At 38.8% G+C, this 22,649-nt stretch overlaps 1 protein-coding gene across 29 annotated transcripts in view; it reads right to left on the reverse strand.

The window, feature by feature from the left end:
* The window catches only part of NRXN1 (neurexin 1), a 681,323-nt gene that overhangs the window by 345,891 nt on the left and 312,783 nt on the right, over positions 1–22,649 (reverse strand). For all 29 annotated transcript variants that reach the window (XM_077176064.1, XM_077176060.1, XM_077176056.1 and 26 more), the window contains 3 exons: positions 18,915–19,037; positions 13,942–14,323; positions 13,208–13,398 (listed from right to left, as the gene is read on the reverse strand). In XM_077176064.1, the coding sequence (XP_077032179.1) occupies positions 13,208–13,398; positions 13,942–14,323; positions 18,915–19,037 (696 nt within the window). The remainder of the gene's footprint in view (positions 1–13,207; positions 13,399–13,941; positions 14,324–18,914; positions 19,038–22,649) is intronic.

Raw genomic sequence — 22,649 nt, forward strand, 5'->3', positions numbered from 1 at the left:
TACAGTACCTTAAGAGTGTTGATAATTAGACTGATGATTTTATACTATTAAAGATACAATTTTTACAAATACATGTTCTGGGTAATGTTTCAATTTTGTTGATGTTCAAAATAACTTTGAGTTCTGGTTTTCAGAATCAAATGTGCATGTAGTTCACACCTAATACAGAAATACATATCTTATGTATTGAGCTGCCATACTGACTATTAGACTTCACCTTTTATAAACTATATAAAAGTATTTTTATGACTATGAGGTAATCTTCCCAGATTTAATATCAAATGTTTAATACCATATGTGTTTTGAGTTTGCTGCTGCTGGCATGAAAAGCACTTTCTCTCAGATACAAAATTTTGCAAAGCTCTGGAATTAAAACTCAGATTTTTATTTTTATTTTAAAGTTAGTTAATTTTTTCACTTGGCAATTTTTCCTATCTGCCATCACAAAATGTTTGCATTGTTAATTTATTTCAGTTAATGACATGCTACTTTCATGTTCATCTCAATGAAGAAGTGGTTTCCAATAAAACTCAATCTATTAGACTTTCAGGCAAGACAAGATTGCAGGAAATATTGTTAATTAAATTTTACCTCAAACCTGTGATGACAGATATTCAGAAAAGATACAAGATTTTCCCTGTTCCTACTAAGAGAGATCAGAGGACTCAACATAGTGCAATACAAATTCCCTTTCTCACTTATGTAAGTACAGCTTCACTACTGGAAATTTTACTCCAGAGCAAATCCCTTGTTGTGCAGCTGCCTACTTACAGGTGCGAATTACACAGAAGTTATTTCATGAAGTAAGGTACCACAGTTCATCAGATCAATAGTACAAGCTTATGACACTGTGTAAAACTGCCTGGAGCCTAAATGCAACACTAATACTACCCTGCTACCCACTGAAAATGTGCAACCACTGTTTCTGGGGCTAAAGTTCAGCTGCTGCCTTCCTTGTACATGTTCTCTACTAAAGTTCAGTTTGATTTTTAAATGTGTCCCTGAAAACGACTCATTTTTCTCATATTAATCCCGATTTTCTTTAATTTATAAAGGAAAATAACAAATTTATATAAAATATCCACCAATTGTCATAGGCAAAGTTGCAGGTAGTAAAAGAAAGAGGTGAGGTAATAGAGTGACCCAAGATTTCCTTCTGATCATTAGAAAAGTGTCAAATAAAGCAATTTATTTCAGAATCACACAATTCTCTTCTCTTTTCTTGCATTCAGAGTCAGTGCACAGATTTATCTCTTTTTTTTGGAGTTGGAGGACTGTCTCCTCTCTTTGTTTTTCTGAGAAAAAAAAAAAGAAAAAAAAGAAAAAGAAAAGGTGTGCATGGCAGGCCAGAGGAATCAGCTGGAAGGCAGCACTTTCAGAGCTAGACCTCCTCATGGCAATGGTGGCACTGCTCAGTTGTGCCATAAGCTCTCCTAAAGAGAAGATTTTAGTGGGTTTAATCTGCATCTTTTACAGGTACTGCAGATCCTCAGTTATTCCCACAGGATCTTTCCTATTTATACCTATTAATCTCTTTACTGACTTCGAGCTGATTTGTGCTTTAATAACAAGTAAATTTAACACAGAAACAAATTGCTAGCTAATAAATTAACCCGAGTTCTCAATGTATTCATTATTGGAATCACACTTATGCAAAAGCACACAGAACACCACACAACAGTGAGTCACACACAACTGTTGGTAAAACAAATGCCAAGTCCTCCTGTAACAGCTCATCTTTTTTTATCCCAAGCCTCTGCATTTCTTCAAAATAAGAACTTTGCAAATGCTAAACCAAGGAAATGTAAAACAAAGATTGAAAATGCTGTTCTATTTTCTGACTAGCTAATAGCAGTTATTAAGAGTTATTATCTGGCACTAGTGACATTGCTGACAGGTCACTTCACTGACTTTTCTCCTTTTCTCCATTCCTGAGAATTCTTACATGATATATGCTGGTGAGCAAAAACCATTGACTTCATTTAACAGCTACCATTGTCTTGAAACATGAGTAGAGAGGGAATTGTTTTTCATGTGTTTATGGTGGTAGCAACATAAGAATGCTGCTCAGGTCTGACTGGTGCACCTGGACCCGTTAACAAACCAGAAGCAGGTTGGTACAGAAGATTTGTGACATCAAGCAGCAAGTACTTTAGCCAGGATATAGTTGGACTTGTTTGCTCTCCTACATTTCTGTGTTTTGTGTACATATCTGGTGCTCATTTCTTGAACACCTTTGCTGACAAGAAAGAAAAAAACATTCAAATATGGCCCCATGTATGACTAAAAAAAATAAAAAATAAGGAGGATATACAACAGTGTAAGGAATTGTGGCTTGACTTTTTCATAATCCATAAAGACCATATCTCTGGAATATTTTTATATGCCTGAACAAAAGCATCTTCAAATCCATCATGCTCTACAAGAGCAGACATTCTCTCCCCCAGTCTCTTGTTGTGCTGCTGGTTTTAAAAGTACTTTCAGTTATTGTCCTAATTTCTCTTTCCTTTTGGAAGAAGTTGCTTTGTCATGTTTCTAATGTCACATTGTACTAAATCACTACCCTGGCTAAGATTGAGAATGCTTCTGTGGTGTACTAGGGTGGTGTTAATCCCCAGGAACAAGATGGATGGCCCTGGCATACCGTGGTGGATTCTGAAAACACAGCAGGCATCTCCACAATTCCTTTATATGACACACGAAAATACAAAGGAACATCTGGCTGTGGTGAAGCCAAGGTGTCAGGCACACTTTTCTCCAAATATGCTAGTTCAAAATGATCAAGCATAAAACAGCTTCTTCCCTCAGGCAGGCAAAGACAAAGGAGGACTGCAAAGACTGAGAAATGCCATAGGGAAAGTCTAATCTCAAATGGAAAAAGTGTTCTCTTTATTCCAGTCCCTCCTAAAACAGATGAGCTACTCTTAACAGATCAATAGAAATCACTTTGTAGTATCTTAATAATTGCACTACAAACTTTGTGGTGGAACTCATCCCAGGACAACCCACACAATCCCAACTCATGGTATCTTTAAGTCAACTGAATTGTGAAAATAAATTGCTCTCCACAAGCTGAATATGCACTGGCTAAAAGAACAGACACCTGTTCTGATGTCTGATCACCAATCAAGGGCTGCTGTCTCAAATGGAAACGTCGGGTAGGCTTTCAGATGTCTTTGACACTCTCTGAAATATGGGAGCCTACTTGGCCTTGATGACCTTCTCAGCTCCCCAGCACACAGAATCACCCACCTTTTGCACATTTGCTTTGTGCAATAGCCAGAGAACAGCAGAGATTTTTCTTTCAAATTTCAGCACACACTTTAGAAAAGGAACTGAGCCTGAATAGTGGGTGAGTGGTCATTCCAGAGTCTCTCCTCACCTTCATCAACACTGAGCAAACATTTGCTCTTCGTTCCATATCAAAAAAAGTTTGCTCCTTAAAAAAACATTGATGAGACATAATTGCTCTCTTTTTTTTCCCTATAAACCAAGAAGTCTGCACCATAGCCCATTAATAAACAGAAGAACTGTTGACAAAGGCTTAAATGCTGCATCCACACAGCTTCTGCAGCGCATACGCTCCAGCATATGGCTTTTCAAACCCCCTTTGCAGCAGAGAATATGCACTTTGCTGTGCATTCACAGGCCTGCTTGCTGCTAGAGCAAAGCATGACTGGATTTTGTCTACCACTTGCAAGGCAAGGCAATTGAGGGAAGACATGAAAATGTAAACTTAGTGTTTTATGTCCACTTACTCACTTCAAAGAGTCCGTTCCGGAGGTTCAGTATTGATTTGTGGATGATGTCTTTTGGTTTTGATGTGATTTTTTTTTTTTTTTTTTTAAGAAAAATAGTCTTTTCAAATATTTTTCCTATTGGAGTGATGAATTCTATCACTTTTAGACCCTCTCTCACCTAAGGAGGGAAAGGGTTGCTAGTTTACTTGTCCAGGCTCTGCTGAGTTATCTGTCCTTTCAAATACTTCAGGCAAGAGGCTGTTTTATGATGTGACAGGTGGTGGCTTTCATCTTTCACATTCCCTATACTGATAACCAAACAAGGCAAAATGTTTACAGGCAAATAAAAAGGAAAAAAATAAAGAATAATTTCTAGGTTAGCAAGTCACTCTTTTGGGAAGGAATATAGAAACTGATCTTTTCACCCCAATTCTACACTGCTTTCAGTATCTTTTCTGAATACACTATTAAATGTATTAGGAAAGGGAAAAAAAAAAAAGAGAAATCACCAGCACTGAAATGCTGACATTGTGGGTTTTCTTTAGGCACACTTATTGGCACAATAGTGCATATTGTAGTTATTTGTCAAGAGAATTGAACTTTGAAGATATTTCTTCCTTTGAGTGATACTTTACTGTTCTTTTTACAATTTCACTGCAGCACTGCCCTGTAGTCCACACTGACAGAACAAAAAAAAAAAGGCAAGGAGAATTAAGAGGTACCAGAAAGAATTTACAGTTGATGGGTGCACCAGGAACAGCATCTTCCAGTTTTCACTTGCCACCAATATCCACGGCAGTCCACAGTGGAGATACAGGTGCTGCTCCATCTCCAATCTCCTGATTCCATCACACTACACAGAACTACACTGAAGACTTTCCACAGTTCCACAAATATTCTTCTGCCAAGAAACTTTTCCTTATGGTCTGCTGGGTGTGCTGTCCAATTCTGCACCCACCTCTCGGTGCTCAGATTTCATTCTTATTATAATTTTCAACTCAGTTTAGTGCTCCTCGGGGATTACACAAATGTGCCCATGTTTCACAGGCAAGCAAAGCTGTGTCATAGGGAGTGCTGGTGTGTGAGAAACAGTAACCACACAACAATGTCCTCAGGAGATGAGCATTGAATAGACAAAAGCAGATATTCAAGATGTAAGTGCTCAAATCTGAAGACTTCTCCAGGTTAAAACCCACCATTTCCCCAACAATTCTGTTCTCAAAAATAATTCTTTTTCTCACAAGAAACAGTCACACGAAAACATTTAGCATTTTCCTGACAATAATATTCCTCAGAGTCCCAGTTGCTCTATTTCTCTCTGCTTGTTTTTACCTCCACTAAAGACTAGATGAAGAGCATTGGCATTGAAAAAGATTAAACAGATGTAAAACCAAAGCAGTCTGCTTGTGCAATGGACTGTGAGGAAAGTTGGTGATGCATGTTAAATGGTAAATAATAAAATCTAATTGCCATATAAACGTGCGTGGCAATCCATCTCCCACATAATCAATGCTGGGCCAATTACTCTGCATGAGGGGGATGGCTGTGGTGGAGAGGTGAGGCATTCAAGCACATCAAATGCCCTTCATTTCTTTCCTGTTCTGACCACTTCTAGAGATTGCACACAGCTCAAAAATAGACAGAATCTAACAAAGCTGGCATTTGCATGGCATAGTATATTAAGATCTCCCTTCTTCCTGCACTAATTTTTTCCCTCTCTGCTTTATCAGCCAACACATGCTCTTTGCAGAGCTTGCTTTCAAAATAGTGAGGAATTCCTCTTTCCAACAGACCTACTAGACCTCAGACATCATCATCTGCAAAACTCTTCCTTTGGCTAGAGCTCCACATAAAGCTACCAACCAGCTGAGGTGCTAAACATTCTTATTTGGAATGCAGGCTGGCAGAGTGTAATTTTTATATGATATTTCTTTTGATCAAGACAATCACATTCAGACTCTGAGGATATTCCACGGAGCTGCCCTTTTGCAAAAAGGATTGCTCAGTTAAAATACCAAGGTTAATGACGGTTCACAGCAGCACGTTTTAAAGCAAATTTAGGATGTGCTTCTTCACTCTGTGTATCTGTAGGGGGGCTAGGATGCAGTGGATGCATATTTATGCTAAATATTCAGAGGTTTTGGTAAGTTTTAAGAGCATCTATGTTTCCTGTATAATTCTTAACATAACTTTTCCTTGGTGTTCCAGAAAGGCTTGAAAGAAATTCCACAATTATCATCAGTAATAACCTGCATGTCAAACAGCTGTAGGAATGAAGGCAAATCTATCCAGTCGTATATGTATGACAGACTGAGAAGAACAGGGGAAAAGAGGCAGAAAACAAAAACCCTTTCACCATGTACTCATCTGACAGACTATTGCATTGTAACTGACTTCATAGTGCAAGCTCTAGAATATATTTATTTAACCTAGAACTGCTGGAATAAATTTTCAATTTTTTACCCCATCTTATAGTTTTGGTGACTTGGATACAATTTCTGAAAGCTTAGCACTATCAAAATTATTTTCACAACCTGGTAGACAGCATTGTTCAGAAGCAGCATGTGAAAAGTGGTCAAAAAAGAAGAATAAAGGAATTCCATTAGACCAGGTTGTCCAATGACCTATTGTTTTCTACTCCTAGAACTTTGCTAGGAAGTTCTAGGCTTCTTTGGTTCTTCCTGCCTACGTAGGAGGATCCAAAGAAGAGCCCTAAGTCCCTTGTTTTTCCTCTGTACAGGGTCTGCTTTCCTTTACTATCATGAAGACATTTGCCTGTCAAGAAGCTGCATTTGCCATTGTCTACTCCAATAGGTCACACTGGGAAGTTCTATTTGCTGTTGACAGTATTTGGAACTCTGTATTTGGAACAGAACATTATTTCTGCATGAAGAATTCACAGCCCACTGGCAAGGTTATTACATTTAGCTCAGGCATGATTATTGAGAAATTTAGGCATTAATACTTGCTCATTTGTACAATGTTCTGTGCTTCTAAAAGCTTTGTTTCTCTAGTGATAAAAATATAAAGGATCACTGCTGTTGATGGAGACTTTGCAATGTAGAGAAAAAAAACATATAATGAGGCAACAATAATAACTGCCTCAGTATAAAACAACAGAGAGAAATATTACATGAAATTAAAACAGCTTCAATTTCTACTGCTGAAACAGGAATTCCTCATTATGATCAAGATTAATTTAGCTCAGCATGAATAACCTACTTTGACAGGCAAATGAAATATCAATAGATTAAGGGACTATTGCAAATCATCAATGAATATGCCAGGCTAGTAGATCTACTGATAATTTAGTTAATTGCATTCAAAGTTTACAAGGATGAATTAATTGCCAAGCAAATCTTTATGCACATTGAAGAACTCTAATTTGGTACATTTGCAAAACTACTGGTGAAATCAGAAATTAATAGAACTACATTTTTTTCAGGTGCTTCAGTCTAGTCTGTTTTCACAGTATTGGACAGAACAGCAAATGGAAAAGCAAACACAGAGAGAAGCAGCAGCAGCCCTATCTCAAAAGAATAAAGGAAGCTAGGGGCCAGTGAAGAGATACAGAAATGAAAGTAAAACAGACAACAAGAGATCTAGACAGGTTATTTTAATCCAAGTAGGCTGATTCTGATGTGTGCTCTAATATGAATAGCATTTTTTGAGGATGCAGTGATATGAAAGCCCAGGAATAACATATGCTTACAATGGGCTCTAAAACTGACATTTGGGAAGGCCACATGAAAGATGATGACAGTGAGACAAGTTGAAATTATGAATGTCAGTTCAAAAAGGCAGGTCTTGACAACTGAAATGATGCACAGGCAGCAAAAGTTAACCCATAAATGCTGAGCTGTGCAGGCTTTTTTCCAGAATGGTGATTTCCTTCTAAAATTATATATATTTAGCCCAATATCAAGATTGGGATGACTGCAGATCATCTTAGAGGATACAGCATATCTGTGAATATATTCTGTGATCTGGAAAGTTTAAAATTGGATTGGATACTGAAGCACTGAAACTACCAACTCATATAAAAGTTTGCAACTAATTATTGTTCAGTCTAAAATAACTGCAGCAGTCTTTACCTTCTTGTTTGATAAGAGTACAATATCTCAGCTTCTAATTTCAATTTATAAACAATTAAAATGCTAAACTATTTTAATTTTCTGATGGGTATTCCAAGGGAATTCTGACTGGATTTTGCAGGCTTTTTATGCTTGCTGTTTAAAAAAGTGTGTGAAAGCTCTGGGGATTAAAATACTGCCTATATGTGTAGGAGAGAAGCAAGAGGAAGATTAAACCCTGGTAGGTAAGTGGATATAAAGTGTGCTTGAGGATGTCCTCCTCCTCGGAAGCAGATCATGCATCTTCAAGTACTTATAAAATAAAATAATTTCTGACAGAACTATGGTTTCCCATACCACTGAAAAAAAATGTGGAGAGGGAAGAGACATTTTAGACATTGTAAAACCCACAGCCTGAAACAGGGAGACAACATTTCTTTGGCAACAGAGAGGAACAAGGACCACAAAATGGTTTGTGTTGGAATGGACCTTAAAGATCATTTTTTCCAGCCCCTTTGCCATGAGCAGGGATAACTTGCATTAGACCAGGTTGCTCAGAGCCCCATCCAACCTGGCCTTAAACATTTCTGGGGATGGGGCATCCACAGCTTCTCTGGGCAACCTGTGCCAGTGCCTCACCAACCTCACAAGGAAGAATTTCTTCCTAATATCTAACCTAAATCTACCCTTTCAGTTTGAAGCCATTCCCCCTTATCCTGTCACTACAGGCCCTTGTAAAAAAGTCCCTCTCCAGCTTTCTTCCAGGCTTCTTCAGGAAGTGGAAGCCAAAAATTAGGTGACCCCAAAGCCTTCTCCTTTCCAGACTGAGCAATCCCAACTCTCTCAGCCTTTCCTCATAGCAGAGGTGTTCCACCCCTTGGATCATCTTGGTGGCCTCCTCTGGCCTGGCTCTCTGTCCTTCCTGTGCTGGGAGCCCAGAGCTGGATGCAATATTCCAGGTGGGATCCCAGCAGGGCAGAGCAGAGGGGCAGAATCCCCTCCCTGCCCTGCTGCCCACGGTGCTCCTGACACAGCCCAGGACATGTTTGGCTCTCTGGGCTGCAGCACACGTGGCCAGGATGTCAGCACCCAGGACATCCCTCTGTCTGTCCTGAGCAGCCAAGACCCCTGCCAGGGGGCTCAGAGACCCTGGCACAGAGCCCAAGATGCCTGTGGCTTTGATTATGACCCATGGAGCAAATTACCAACCTTAGATGAAGATCAACAAGCCACAACAGTTTAAGTAGAATATTAGCGAAGTTATCACAGGGTAGAAAAGTAGATTTTAGGGTTTTAGGTATGGGGGTCAGGAGGCAAGATGGAGGGAACTGGGCATGTCCAGCCTTTCTCCTTCTTCTTCTTGGCCTCCACCTTCTGCTGTGATGTTGGCACTTACAGATTGGTTTAGAGTAGAAGCTCACTGTCTAACATAGGTGATAGGTACTGGAAAGTAATTGTAAATATGTTATACGTAGTTTTTAGTATAAAGACATAACACCACCCTGGGGGCAGACAGAGTGCCTGGACTGTCTTGCTGAGCTGACCTTGGCAGGGCAGGAGAAGATTTTTTATAGATAAGATACAACAAACAACCTTGAGACAGAGAAATGAAGAGCCCTGACTCCTTCTTCAAGCGCCGGGCTGGGAAAAGAGACTTTGGAACTCTTCTAGGGGTCACTCTGACCAGCCAGAGACCCCAACACCAGGTCACATCCAGCCCCCCATCCACCAGCACCCCCAAGTCCTTCAGGGCAGGGCTGCTCTCGATCTGTTCATCCCCCTGACTCTGCTGACACCAGGGTTTGCCCCATCCCAGGTGCAGCACCTGCTCTTGGTCTCATTAAACCTCATGAGAGCACAATGGGCCCACTTCTCCAGCTTATCCAGGTCCCTCTGGATGGCATCCTGTCCTCAGGTGTGCCAACCACACCACCCAGCTTGGTGTCATCAGCAAATATGCTGAGGGTGCACTCAATGCCTCTCTCGATGTCAATAACAAAGGTATTTAATAACACTGGTGCCAACGAGGACCCCTGAGAGACACCACTTGTCACTGCTGTCCATCAGGACTTTGAGTTGTTGATCACCACTGAATGCAACTGTCCAACCACTTTCCATCATTAAACCCACCATTAAATCCACCTCTCTCCAGTCTGGGGGAAAAGGATGTTGTGGCTAACTGTGTCAAAGGCTTTACAGGAGTCCGGATAAATGACATCTGTAATCTTTCCCTTGTCCACCAATGTAGGCACTCCATCAAATAAATAATTTTCTCTTGTTTTTCCTGTGCCCTTTGAGGCTACTCATAGCCCTCAGAACATCAGAGCGCAGCATCAAGTACAACAAGCAAGAATTCCCCTCCACCCAACTCTTTCAGGCCTTGAGTTGCAGCCATGCCAACCATCTGAGCTATCCTGAAAGCAGGACAGAGAATCTGCTCATGAAATAAATGAAAGGAAATTTGCTGTGTAACTGTGCTGGCAGGCTTGAGCTGCACTGCTTTTGCTGTTCAGACTCATTTATCTTTACGGGTTATTGCTAGAACTGCACCTCAGCACACTTTGCTAATTTTCCCTGTGAGGAAAAATAACACACTTCTTGGAATCCAAACACAGAATTATTTTCACTCATTTATTTGTCCCCAATTTATAATTTACCCATCTAATTACAGCAATAATTAGGCTGCAGGATGTAATATATGTGTTTCCACAGGTAGCTGCTGAAATTTTACCAGAGGTAATGCAGGGAACTGATGTGTGTGATAATGAACTTTCTGTGTTATATAGCCAAATCCTACACCCAAAAGGAAACATATATTGGAAATTCTCTCCCATACTTTTATGGCAGCTGTCTGCTCTCCCAGACAACTTCCATGCTGTGCAGGCTCAACAACACAATCTGTGTCTTATCTTTGTGCTGAATTCACTGTGTATTTGCAAAAACCCACATATAGTGGGTTTCTTTTTCTAGGATGAGCTTGGATTTCAAAATCAGAAATCTGGTAACTCTACAATTACTCAGAATGGCTGCAGGTTTCATACTATCTGCACACATCTATATTTTTCCTAATGATAACTCTGATTAAGCAGATATAGTGATAACTATTGATATCTGGTTAAGCAGATACAATTGATATCAATACACTATTGATAGCAGGAAGTGTGATTTTGCATTTGCTTTGTTGCCAAGGCTAAGATAGTACAGGACAATGAATTAACTGTAACTATTTATATCAGGAAAGTATATGGAGGGTTTATAGCACAACAGAAACATGCCATTGCAAGCAACACAGATATAAAATAGAAAAGAAGCAACTACTATAATTTCTACTAAATAATAAGGAAGGAAAAAGAGTAATGAAAGGCAATTTTTTCTCCCTTTTAGCCTGCTGGCTAAAAAGTATCAGCTTGAATCCCCTCCCAAATCCAACCAAAATTCTCATTATATACATTGTGCCATATTTAAAGGAACCTGAGAAAAATACAGTATAATACATTTAAATCAATAATCTAAAATGAGGCATACAATTAAGAGAAGACAGATGCTGAGGACCTGTGTATGCTAGACCAGTTTTAGAGAGGTGTTTGCTATATATTCCTGCACTGAACACGTCATGCTTGTTATTCTTTCACTATCCACCTTCCCTGGGTGGTAAATTATAGAAAATCACCTAACACAATTCACCTTAGTCGCTTCAAATCTCAGTATGGTTTCTCTTTTCGTGCTCCTCATTCCTTTTTTTTTTATTATTATTCCAAAGGAATTCAAGGTTAGAAAACGCGGCAGCTATGGATACAGTTTTACTTCAAAAGCGTAAGGCGAAAGCAGCATTTTCAAAGTGCCGCACACAAAGGGATGCTCAGGGATGTTCAGGGATGTTGGGTTTTGCAGGCTGCTTTTTTTTTGCTGAGCCCTGGCAGCGCCTTCGGTGAGATCACAGCGCTCTCTAGTGCCTTCAGCGAGCACATGGAGAGAACCTGAGCCCCTTTCCTTAAATAAACCGGCACACCAAGGACCCACCACAATCGCTTTGGAAAATACGTCGAATAAAATGGCTGTGTTAATTATCAGCTCACAACAGGATTGGTTTGGTTTTTTTTGTGGTTTTTTTTTTTTTTTTTTTTCCCCTACCCATGCCTGATTTAGCTACTAGGAAAAGAGGCAAACATATTAAAGACATATAGATATGCATAAATAGTACTGGCCATTTTAAGAATGTCAAGGAACAAGCTGGATGCGTTTTCTACAGCATCAAAAACAGTGCTGAAATATTAAACTTCATCAATAAAAAATCGATTATGTTTAAAAGAGTGCAAGCCTGAGAAATAGCGTGTAACAAATTTCAAATGCTGCTTTAGGAATGGAGTGTGAGCCACCCAAAAAGCTTTATCAGAAATGCCAAGTTTTTAAATAGAAGAATCTCTTATTGAAGATTATGACATATCAGGATACTGTTTTCACAGTCTTTCTTACAACCTTAATAGCACTTTCAAGTGAGGCAAACATGTAAAATATCACAAAATCCAGCATAATTACCAAGGTCAGCTCATTATCTGTGACTCAGAGGCACTTAAAAGAAAATTCAGCAAGGAATAAGCTCTTGATGGAATATTAATATCTACTTTGAACATCCTGGCTTTTGAAATATCATATTTCTTTGACTGTTATGAAATTTCAGTTTTCCTGCCAACAGCCTTTTTAAAGAATGGTAAAATACACACTACTTTTCCACATGACCAGGACATATATTCTTATGTCTGATTAGGTAGTCATTATTTTAAAAGTTTACCTATACATCCTTTCAAAAAGATATTTTCCTCAGATGCAAATTAGTTTTTCAGAAACCCATCCACAGAACTCATTACTATCACATATTTTAAAATATACATATGTTTATAAAAAATAGATCTTAAAAATCTAGCTGGATTTATAAGATGTAGGTTCAGTGCAGGTAACAAATTTTACCCCACCTGCCACGGAAATAATGATGCATTACATATTACATACTCATTTAGATGAGTAGGTTATGCTACTTTTATAACCTATGTTTATGTAAAAGTCAAGTGTTTACATAGACATTGTAAGCCTCCTTTAGTCCCTCAACTATATTTTGATTTATATGGGCCACTTTGTGTTATTATAATTTCCTACTTTTTTTTTAATTTTTTTATTCCCATGGGATCTTCACATGTTTCAAGTTGTACCTACCTTTGTAGAAGTACTTCTAAACTGGCATTGTCAGGTTAAGATGATGTAATCGCTTGTGATCATACTGATAATTACAAAATAAAATGTTTCATACAATATTACACAATTATACAGTACTGGGATTTATTCTGTTTATTATTCTGTAATGGCCCTCAAAGTAGATAATACAAGAATCACTGTACTTACTTTTTAGATCTAGATTTCTGGCTCCTGCTGTGCTCTGTGTTGTGATTTTAGTGTCAATCTTTACAGTGTGTAGGTTGTTGGTATCCCTTGATATCATGACATTATGCCACTGGTTGTCATTCAGAGGTTTATTAGAACTTCCCTTGATGAGGTTGGCACCATTTCCCAAGTCAAACACATAGTGTAAATACCTGGGAAAAGAGAAAAAATTGGAAAAGTTTCCTTTTTCTTTACATAGCAAGGGGGCAATAATTAATATGTCTGATATTTTCTATTTGCTTGTACTCCTCAGCAGCGCTGGCTAAACCAGAGGACAACAATGAATGCCAGATGGGGAAGCAACTGTGATTCCAAGAAATTGCCACTCATTTGGATGAGTTGAGGTGCAGTCCCAAGTTTCTGGAAAGCAACGAGCACTCCATGTACCAAGACATGCATACATACGTAGAGAGAGAGAACAAGAGGGAGGCTACAAACTAGCACTTCTTTGTGGTAAGCACCAGAGAAGTTATACCTATTATTTACTTTCATACATTTCAGCCATCTAGCTTCATCTGAAAGAAAGAGTCACAATAAAGCACATGAAGTTCAACAGGAAGAAACATTTATCCATCACATCTATCCAGTCAGAAAAAAAAAAAAAAAAAGATTTGCATCCTAAACTTTCCTGTGTATTCCTCCTGCACACACATTTTGAATGGACTGGTTTTGCTGTTATGCTAATCCATACATACCCTTTCACTAATTCAACCACAATGAAATCATTTCCATCGCCACTGTTAAAAAGTATCAATCCATCCAGGGAGGTGGTTTTGAACTGGAAAAAAAGGTGCATAGATGTGTACGCTTGTAGCGTGGCCAGTGCAACATAACTTGCTTTTGTTTTAAAGGTTACAGGGTCTGCTATGATGTTCCTGAACCCAAATCTTGCATTTAGCTCACAATAATCGATGTCTCCATTTTTACATAAGTCAATGTATGCCATGCCATTAAATGTGAGACTCTGTAGATGCCCAATAAAATTAGAAGGCACAGAAGACAGGTAGCGCCGTTCTGTTATTATTCCTGTTTCTATGTTGTGGAATTCCAGTCGTGTGTGATCGCCAGCCATTTGACCTTTAAACAGCAACAAGAAAACATGTGTTAGTCTCTGAAAGGGGAGGTCAAAGAGCACATCATGTGATTAAGCATCTGCATCATTTCCACTCTTTTCAGAATGTGCAAGGCCAATTGTTGTCTCCAAAAGGAATTCTTCCAAATTCATCCTAGTTACTGGTAAATCTAGGAGCCTTTCCAAAGCATTCAGTACATTTGGAGAAGGCCAACAGAAAAATTTCTAAACTGAAACAGTTTACCAGAGTACATTAAACTGCCAACAAAATCCCTCACTTTAGTTACACCTAACCAGATGTGGGGTTTCACTACAAGCAAGTGCAATTACTTAACATGAGGAACACAAAGGCCAATCTCAGAGCTAAACCAACAAAATCAGAGTCTTATGAAAGAGAAACAGAACAGCTTGAGGGATTTTATTCCATGTGTTTTGCTTCAATGTGCATGACTTGACCAGCAGTAGGAAGGATTCCTGTTTCAGCTGTCTTGGGTACATTAATGCCAGCCCTGCTGCAAAAAGCCCTGTGTGGCAAGGGTGGAGAGATGCTTGAGAGCAACTGGCTTTGTACCATGGGAATAAACCATGGGAGAAGGGGCAGAGCCCAAGGGATGGGCAGAGCAGAAAGCCTGCAGGAAGGGTGCATGCCAGTGTTCTGTAATCCTGGAAACAACAAGGGACTTGCTTACGTTGGAAAGGTGTCCAAAAGCAAACCCCTCAGCTGCCTTTGAGTTCCCTCTGCCATGCCTGGACCACTGCAGAGCAAGAAGCCTGAAATCTGCTGACTGCAAAGCTAATCTGGAGGAAAGGATCAGCACTGCCAGAGTACACTGCATACAGGTCAGGTAAGTTTTTAAGCTAGTTATTAAATACCTTACCCAGCACATCAAAATTGTGTTCACTGAAGAGTTTCTTTTTCTGACAGAACACCCAATTTTTTTCCATGCTTATTTTAAAGAAGTAGGGCAGTATTTTAACAGGGCTGATTCATGGTCACATTGTGTGGAAAAACAGCTTCTTATTACTAATGAATTTCACCACTTAATGTACCTTTTGCAAACCATTTTGCAAATTCCCCAGTTTCTTAGCTGTTTCACGTCTCTTGTGGAATACAGAGAAAGTGAAGAGCAGACCAAGTCAGGCTGGAATAAATACTGGCATAAAACAGCTCTAATACAAATTTTCACAGTGGCAAAGCTGTTGACAAGCCAAGTTCCCTCTGTCCATCCCCAAATATTCTATTCCAAGAGAGAGTGTGAGCACTGCCCCAGGCTGGACATGTCAGAAGTGGCGCACAAAGCCTGGAGCAGGCTGACACAGCTGTACCTTTATAGGTGTCATAAGCAAGTGTCTGTGGACATGTGTGTGACAGGGAAAAGACAAGGGAAAGAGAAATGTCAATATCTCAGATTTGCCCAGGGAGATGAATTCATGAGCAGGTTAAGTCACAGCACTGAGATACAAGTACAGCCATCAGTGAAGTTACAGGGAAAATAGCTCTGTAAGTTTTAATGCCATTCAGGCACAAAAATTACTCTAATAATTTATGATAAACATTTACAAGTAGCTTACTTAGCTTTGAGATGGGTTCTGAAGGAGAACTTGTCATAGAACACCACCTGGACTCACAGGGCTGAGCACTGCAAGAGGCACCCTAAACCCCAGGGACAGCCTTGATGTTCTTGTTTCTAAACATCAGTTCTGAAGATACCACTTTCCCTCAATGCATTAAGGAAATGTGGCTTCTTCCATGCAGTAATGAGTCAGGGAGCTGTCTTGAAAAATGCCAAATGTATAATTTTTGCTGGGACAAGAGCTGTATGTTGGATCACAGCCAAAGAGATGAGGATCAGGTTTCAGAGAGGAACATTATATATTCCAGTCTTGTATCCCTTCAGATGGCATTCCAATAATGTCATGGCAAAAATCCACCAAGCTCTGGCCTGTAGCACAATATCCCCACTACATTAAATGTATTTCTTTCTTGAGCACAGTAATAAAAAGTTCCAGAATCTGGGCTCACATCCCAACATTTCAGTTCTACAAACATGCAAACAGGACCTGAGATTTCACATAATGCTCAACAGGATTTGTAAATGCAGCAATGAAGTAAAAAAGAATGTAGTTTGTACTTACAAGGCAGATTGTGTGGGGATTTGTTGGTGGTTTTTTGGGGTTTTTTTTGGTTTCTTTTTTTGTTTGGTCTGGTTTTGGTTGTTTTCTTTTTTCTTTTAAGTTCGTCAGATTTGTGGAAAAACATCATACAAAAGGGCAATTGAATTTCTGTTCATAACCATAGGCTATTCTGTTACCCAAATTTAGTGAATTTCCAATCATTTTCATTTTCTATACAATCTTAGAAAACAAGGCTTATTAGAGATGGAAATATTAAACTCTTCTGTGATGAGTAACTTCAAAACCACCTGTATGGCTTCCAATGAAAGCTAGTTATGCCTGAATTTCATTGCACACATCATGCATTTGTCAAAGAGGACCAAGCACAACTCACAAATGAACAAGTGGTATTTTATAATCTGCAAAAATTAGAAAGTCAGGCTGAATTATTTAATAGATTTTCATGGAGCTTAAGTTTTCTGGATCTGATGGGGATTCTTTCATATATGGCACAGGAAATAGAATCAAAAAAGGAAAACAACATGTGGAAGCAGAAAGCTGGAATTTTTAGCAGGAAGTCAGTTTACTTCCTTATTCTCCTCATAAAACTATAATAACTTTTCACATGAAAAATTAATGGGTTGTATTTAAATGAAATTTCTGATTGTTGGAACATCCGAAGAAAAGTTTAGAACAAGCACACTTTAATCCCATAAGGCAACCCTTTCCCTATGCTTTCAGGAAATTCAAAGCAACTACACATTAAATTCTATTACACACATTTGAAATCTAATTTTGTAAAGGCTTTTAAAACACTCAGTGTTGGAAAAAACCTAAAACATCCAAAAAAACCCCACCCCCCCAAAATAAAAAAAACAAACCAAAACAAAAATTCTCACCCCTTGCACAACAATAAAGACTTTTTTTGTAGGAAACGTGACATTGATGGAACTAACAGCAGATTGCCTACATTTAGAGTTCCCTCTGTTTCTTCTCATACAGCATTTTCCTCCTCACTGATGGAGGAGGCCACAGATTGGCTACAGATTCAGGAATTATAGGATGTCTTTTTCCGTCCAAAATATTGGGATGAGTTTCTCCTTCTGGATTAATAACATTAAACATTTGTGCATTATGCAAATGCAGACAAGTTCCAGCTCGAAGAACTGAGAGGGAATTCAAGTCAACTGGCCATTTTTGGTTGTACATACTGGGTTGTGGAAAGAATACAAATTTTGCACCAGAAAGCTGGACCCAGGTTATTATTATCCTGCAGTATTTGTAAATTAGAGCTCTGGCATGAGGAGTCCAGGAATTGTGAATTTGGATATTGCATTGGATTTTGACCTAAATTATTTTTTTTCTATATTAGGATCTGTCTTGAGTAGCAGTTGAAGCAGCAAGATTATAATATTTATTGGTATACTTCCTCCTATACTATCCAAAAGAAAATAAATTAATAATGCCATCTGTATTCTTGAGAAAATTACCCTAGGCATCATAACATACACAGACTTCAGTGCTGGAAGATATATTGGTAATTTCTGATTCTAGAAAATATGTTCTTGCAACTATATGAATTATTTTCCTACCAGTGACAAGACCCTCAGTGTTCTGTTGAGGTGAAAAGGGATTATTAAAGAAGTTACACTCCTCTTTAAAAAAAACCAAAAAAAAACCAACAAAAAAAAATTAACTTGTTACTATTTTAACAAAGCTTAAAACCAATGATAAAAGTTGTTTAATGCTACACAAAACCAAAGAATAATTCTAAATAGCCAACAAAAATTTTAGGCACATTCTTCTGTGCAAGGAATCAGGGCCAGAAGCCAGATAAGTTGCTATTAACAACATGCATGTGAACATTGTCTTGTACAGGGCAAAATCAATGTGTTCTCTATTAACATTTCTGATCATAGAAATACAGAAACACATTTCTATTCATCTGCTAACATGGCTGCCATTTTTTTTTCTCCCACCCCAACTGCTATTTTAGTATTTGAGAAAAACACGCTGCCTAATATATAATTATTGAGGACAGCTGATGCAAGATTCAAATCACAGTAGAATATCCTTCAAATGTTTATTAAACTCTTTCTTCCAGCAGTGGCTTAGAGTTTAGCCCTAACAATGTGTTGCCAAAAGCATTTTGCTTGCCTTCTCATTAGTGATGTACTAAATTACTTCTCTCCAATCACTGTATAAAAACATTCATTTAAGTCAGCACGAAGGTTTTCATTAATTTCAATAGCAACCTTAGAGCAACATTAATAGCAAGGGTAATAACACACTTCTTGTACCAGCATTCTAAGATGCATAACATGAATTTGGAATCTTACCCAGGAAAAAGGAAAAAAAAGCACGTTACTCTCAGATAAAGCCATTTTGCTTCTGTATAATTTTTTTTGGTTTTGTTTTTATTTTGCCTTGTGTTTCCCCCTCCCAGCACCACAGAATCATGGAACCCCAGTGCCACAGTACCTGTCACGGCCTGCTGGTCATCCACCATTAACTTTAAACCTTTTCCTCGCCGCACCACACGCACTGTGTGCCACTCATTATCATTGAGGTTATAGCCAGCAAAAAGGGTTTCTGGGCCTTTGCCTGTAGGACATGCCAAACAGTCATTATGCAATCTTTAAAGCAGTTTACATGTGAACCTCACAGAGAAAGAGAGAAACAGAGAGACTGGCTGGGCAAATGTTAAAACTCACCAAAAGTCACATCAAGCAAGAAAATTACCAAGTATAAGCAAAACATAGAGCTACTATGTACTGAATACTACAGAACTATTAAACTAAAACACTTCTAATGTCTATTTAGCTATGTAAACACATTGTGTATGCACCAGGTTTTCATAAATAGGCACAGTCAACATGGATTTAATTGTTCACTTTTCAATCTTATACGAACCTTTAAGAAATAGGATTACTGAACCAAAAGAACTTCCAAGTACTCATTTACAAGACTGGATTTTTAAAATGCTCATTTATCAAAAATAATTTGGTGGAAAATAAAAAGTGGTAAGTGTGTGTGCATGTGTTATATTTTTCTTAATCTATCTCAATTTCTCTGTTTAGCTTCTGTTTATTAGGACTTCTTAGAACATTATCTATTACCTCATCTACATGATTTGCTACTATTCAGAGTCAGTGCCTTCTGCTGTTAGTAGATCTTCAAACCATGCTTTCCTTTTTCATTTCATGGATATGGGTTTTTTGGTTTTTTTGAAATCTGCTATTTCTCAGCAGTACAGCAAACATTTTTAATGCAAATTCTGTATATAGCACAATGTACTTGTGACAACCAAAGTATTCACAAACCTAGGAAAAAAGATACCTTTAATGCCCAGGAAAAGATTTCTTATAAGAAAAGGATTATGGATGTTGTGCCTTGCACTGTTGACCAAGAGAGAAAGAAAAGCCCTGAGTTTGTACTGTCATTGATATGAATAGATGATAGACCAAGCGCTGCATGAATAGATCAAAACTCATGTGGTGACTGTCCAAAAGGCAAAGATAATCTCAATAAAAAAATTACATTCTTGTAAAACAGAGACCTCCCTAGTCTGTTTTTCAGTTCCTGTGGCAGAATAAATGCTGCTGATAACTTAAAGTTGTCAATTAAATTCTGGACTCTGTGCAAAAGAGAAACAGAGCCCCTGCAGCTGGTCCAGAGGAGGGCTACAAAGATGATCAAGGTACTGGAGCATCTCTCTGATTAGGAAAGGATGAAGGACTGGGGCTGTTCAGCCTTGAGAAGAGATGACTGAGAGGGAACCTCATCAGTGTCCATGAATATCTACAGGGAAGGGCCAAGGGATGGACCAGGGTCTGCTCGGTGGTGCTGGGCAGTGGGACAAGGGGCAACAGGCAGGAACTGAGGCTCAGGAAGTTCCACCTGAACATCAGGAAGAAGTTCCTTACTGTGCAGGTGACACAGCACTGGAACAGGTCACCCAGGTAGGCTGTGGATTTCCCCCCTCCATGGGGATATTCAAGAACCATCTGGACACACTCCTGTGCCATGTGCTCCAGGACAAAACTGCCTGAGCAGGGAGGCTGGATCAGATGCCCCACTGTGGTTCTTTCCAGCATGACCCATCCTGTGGTTCTGTATAAGAGACACATTATAAGATAACTTTTGACACAGAAACATTAGGGTTACCCTGAGTCAGACCATTACCTCCACTGTGCCCTGCCAGGTGACTCTATCCCATGTGTCAGTCTTGCTCTGGAAGGGACACGCAACTAGCTCTGAAACTCTCCCACTTTTCTCTTGGGATTCTGTTCCATCCAGCACAGGCTAACTGTGATGGGTGAGATCTGTTAATAAAATCAAAGCCTAAAAATCAAAGCCTGTCTGATTTCAGAACTACACAGAAAGAAAAGGACACTAAGATCTTGATGTAGCTGTTCAGCATATTGGATAGTTTTCATCTCAGATATTTTCCATCTTCTGTCAGCAATTTTTAAATTGCTGCTGGTTTATTGCCCTGCTTTAATATGCAACCTTTGCTATTTTGGGCATGCCAAGGGATCTCCAGGAACAAAAATGCAAAACAAAGGCAGTGAGAGTCTCATAACACTGTTTTTCTGTGTCTGTGTTGACACCAAGCTAGCAAAGGTGTTCAAACCCAGCAGAAGCAGATGATTGGGGTCAACTACATGAATCATTCTGTTCCTTAAATGTTTGCTTTCTTTGACAAGAGAAAGACCAGTTTTGCAAAAAGCTTAAGTGAATAATATTCTCTTTGAATGTGCTGATATAGATGCAGTGACTAAAACCTTAAGCAATTTATTTTAAGCACTTCAGTGGAAGCAATTCTACCTAGATTTGGAGACAACAGATGGATTTTTTTTTTAAAAAAAAAAGCTGAAATAACATGAGAAAAATCTTAGTGAGAGTCATTAAGCCTGCCTAGGCACACACCCTTTAATAATATCGTAAACATATTCATACTTATTTGTTAGTCCAACTTTTTTCTTTTTTAATTTTTAAAGTAGTTCAACCACTTAGTCTCCATTATCTTGCTTCATATCTCTAAAAGACCTAAAAGCATATGCAATTTTAATTTACTCTCACATTAACAACCCTCTATAGTGTCTCTTTCGTGCAAAGGTGCCTCAGTGTATGCTATTATCAAATCCAACTTGGCTGCTCACATTTACAGGCAAATCTATCTATTCTATTTTAATGGCTGGGGACTTGTTAACTCTTCCTGTTGTAAAATTAAATGTGTGCTTTCCATCAGTCTATTTCCCTTGCAAGAGTACTCAGAGTAAAAAAATCAGGTCAGAACTCGGTGAAAGCTGCCTGTTCCCACTGCACACAATCCAAGAGAGGATTAAGGGGACCCCTGGTGAAAGGGCTCTGAAAAGGACAAACCTTGGTATGACACACCATGGGAGCAGTGCACTGAAAAGAGTCCTGGCCTTGGACAAACTACCCACATGCATGGGAAAGAGGCCTTTCCTTCCTGGGTCTGATCTCTAACAGAGAAAAAGGGCTTTTGATTTGTCACAGAGGGTACAAGAAACTACAAAATAGCCAGGCCCAGTGCCCAGGGACTGTGTATCTACCTGTCCCATCACGGTGCTTCTCTGCAAAGTAGGACAGTTTTCCATGGCAGCTGAAGAGGGAGATAAGAAAGGAGGAATGCTCAACATTCCTGTGCTAATGCAGTGCTTGGGCTGCTTCCTGGCCAAGGAGATGCTTTCACACAGAAAAGCAGCAAATATGATTGTAAGCAGAGTCTTTGGGAGAAAATTGTCTAAATGCTTAAACAGAAAACCATATAGGAATCCATTGATACCACAAGACTACCACAACTGCAGAAGAAAACTCTTAAGATACCCTGTTAAATGTCATTGGTCAATCTGAAGCATTGTTCATATTAGTACTGTCCTCACTGATTTTCAAATGTATTGACCTAAAATTAATTTAAACATCATATTGAGATCATACAGAGTCTTTTTCTGCACTGGTTATAGTTCTTATGGTGAATCTACTATAAATCTATATCTAAATCATTGGCTCTCCAGTCTTGTTCTGACTACACTGATCTGACTCCACTTCACTTAAATCACACCAGCAGAAAGTGCTCTTGAATGAGTGTATTTAAATAACAATTGGCATACTTTTACCTTTTTTTTTTTTGTCAAGGGGTGTTCTGGGATTTAAAAAACCAAATTGTTCTATATCTCCCACAAGAAG

Source organism: Agelaius phoeniceus, chromosome 3, assembly GCF_051311805.1.
Source record: "Agelaius phoeniceus isolate bAgePho1 chromosome 3, bAgePho1.hap1, whole genome shotgun sequence".
NCBI lineage: Eukaryota > Metazoa > Chordata > Aves > Passeriformes > Icteridae > Agelaius > Agelaius phoeniceus.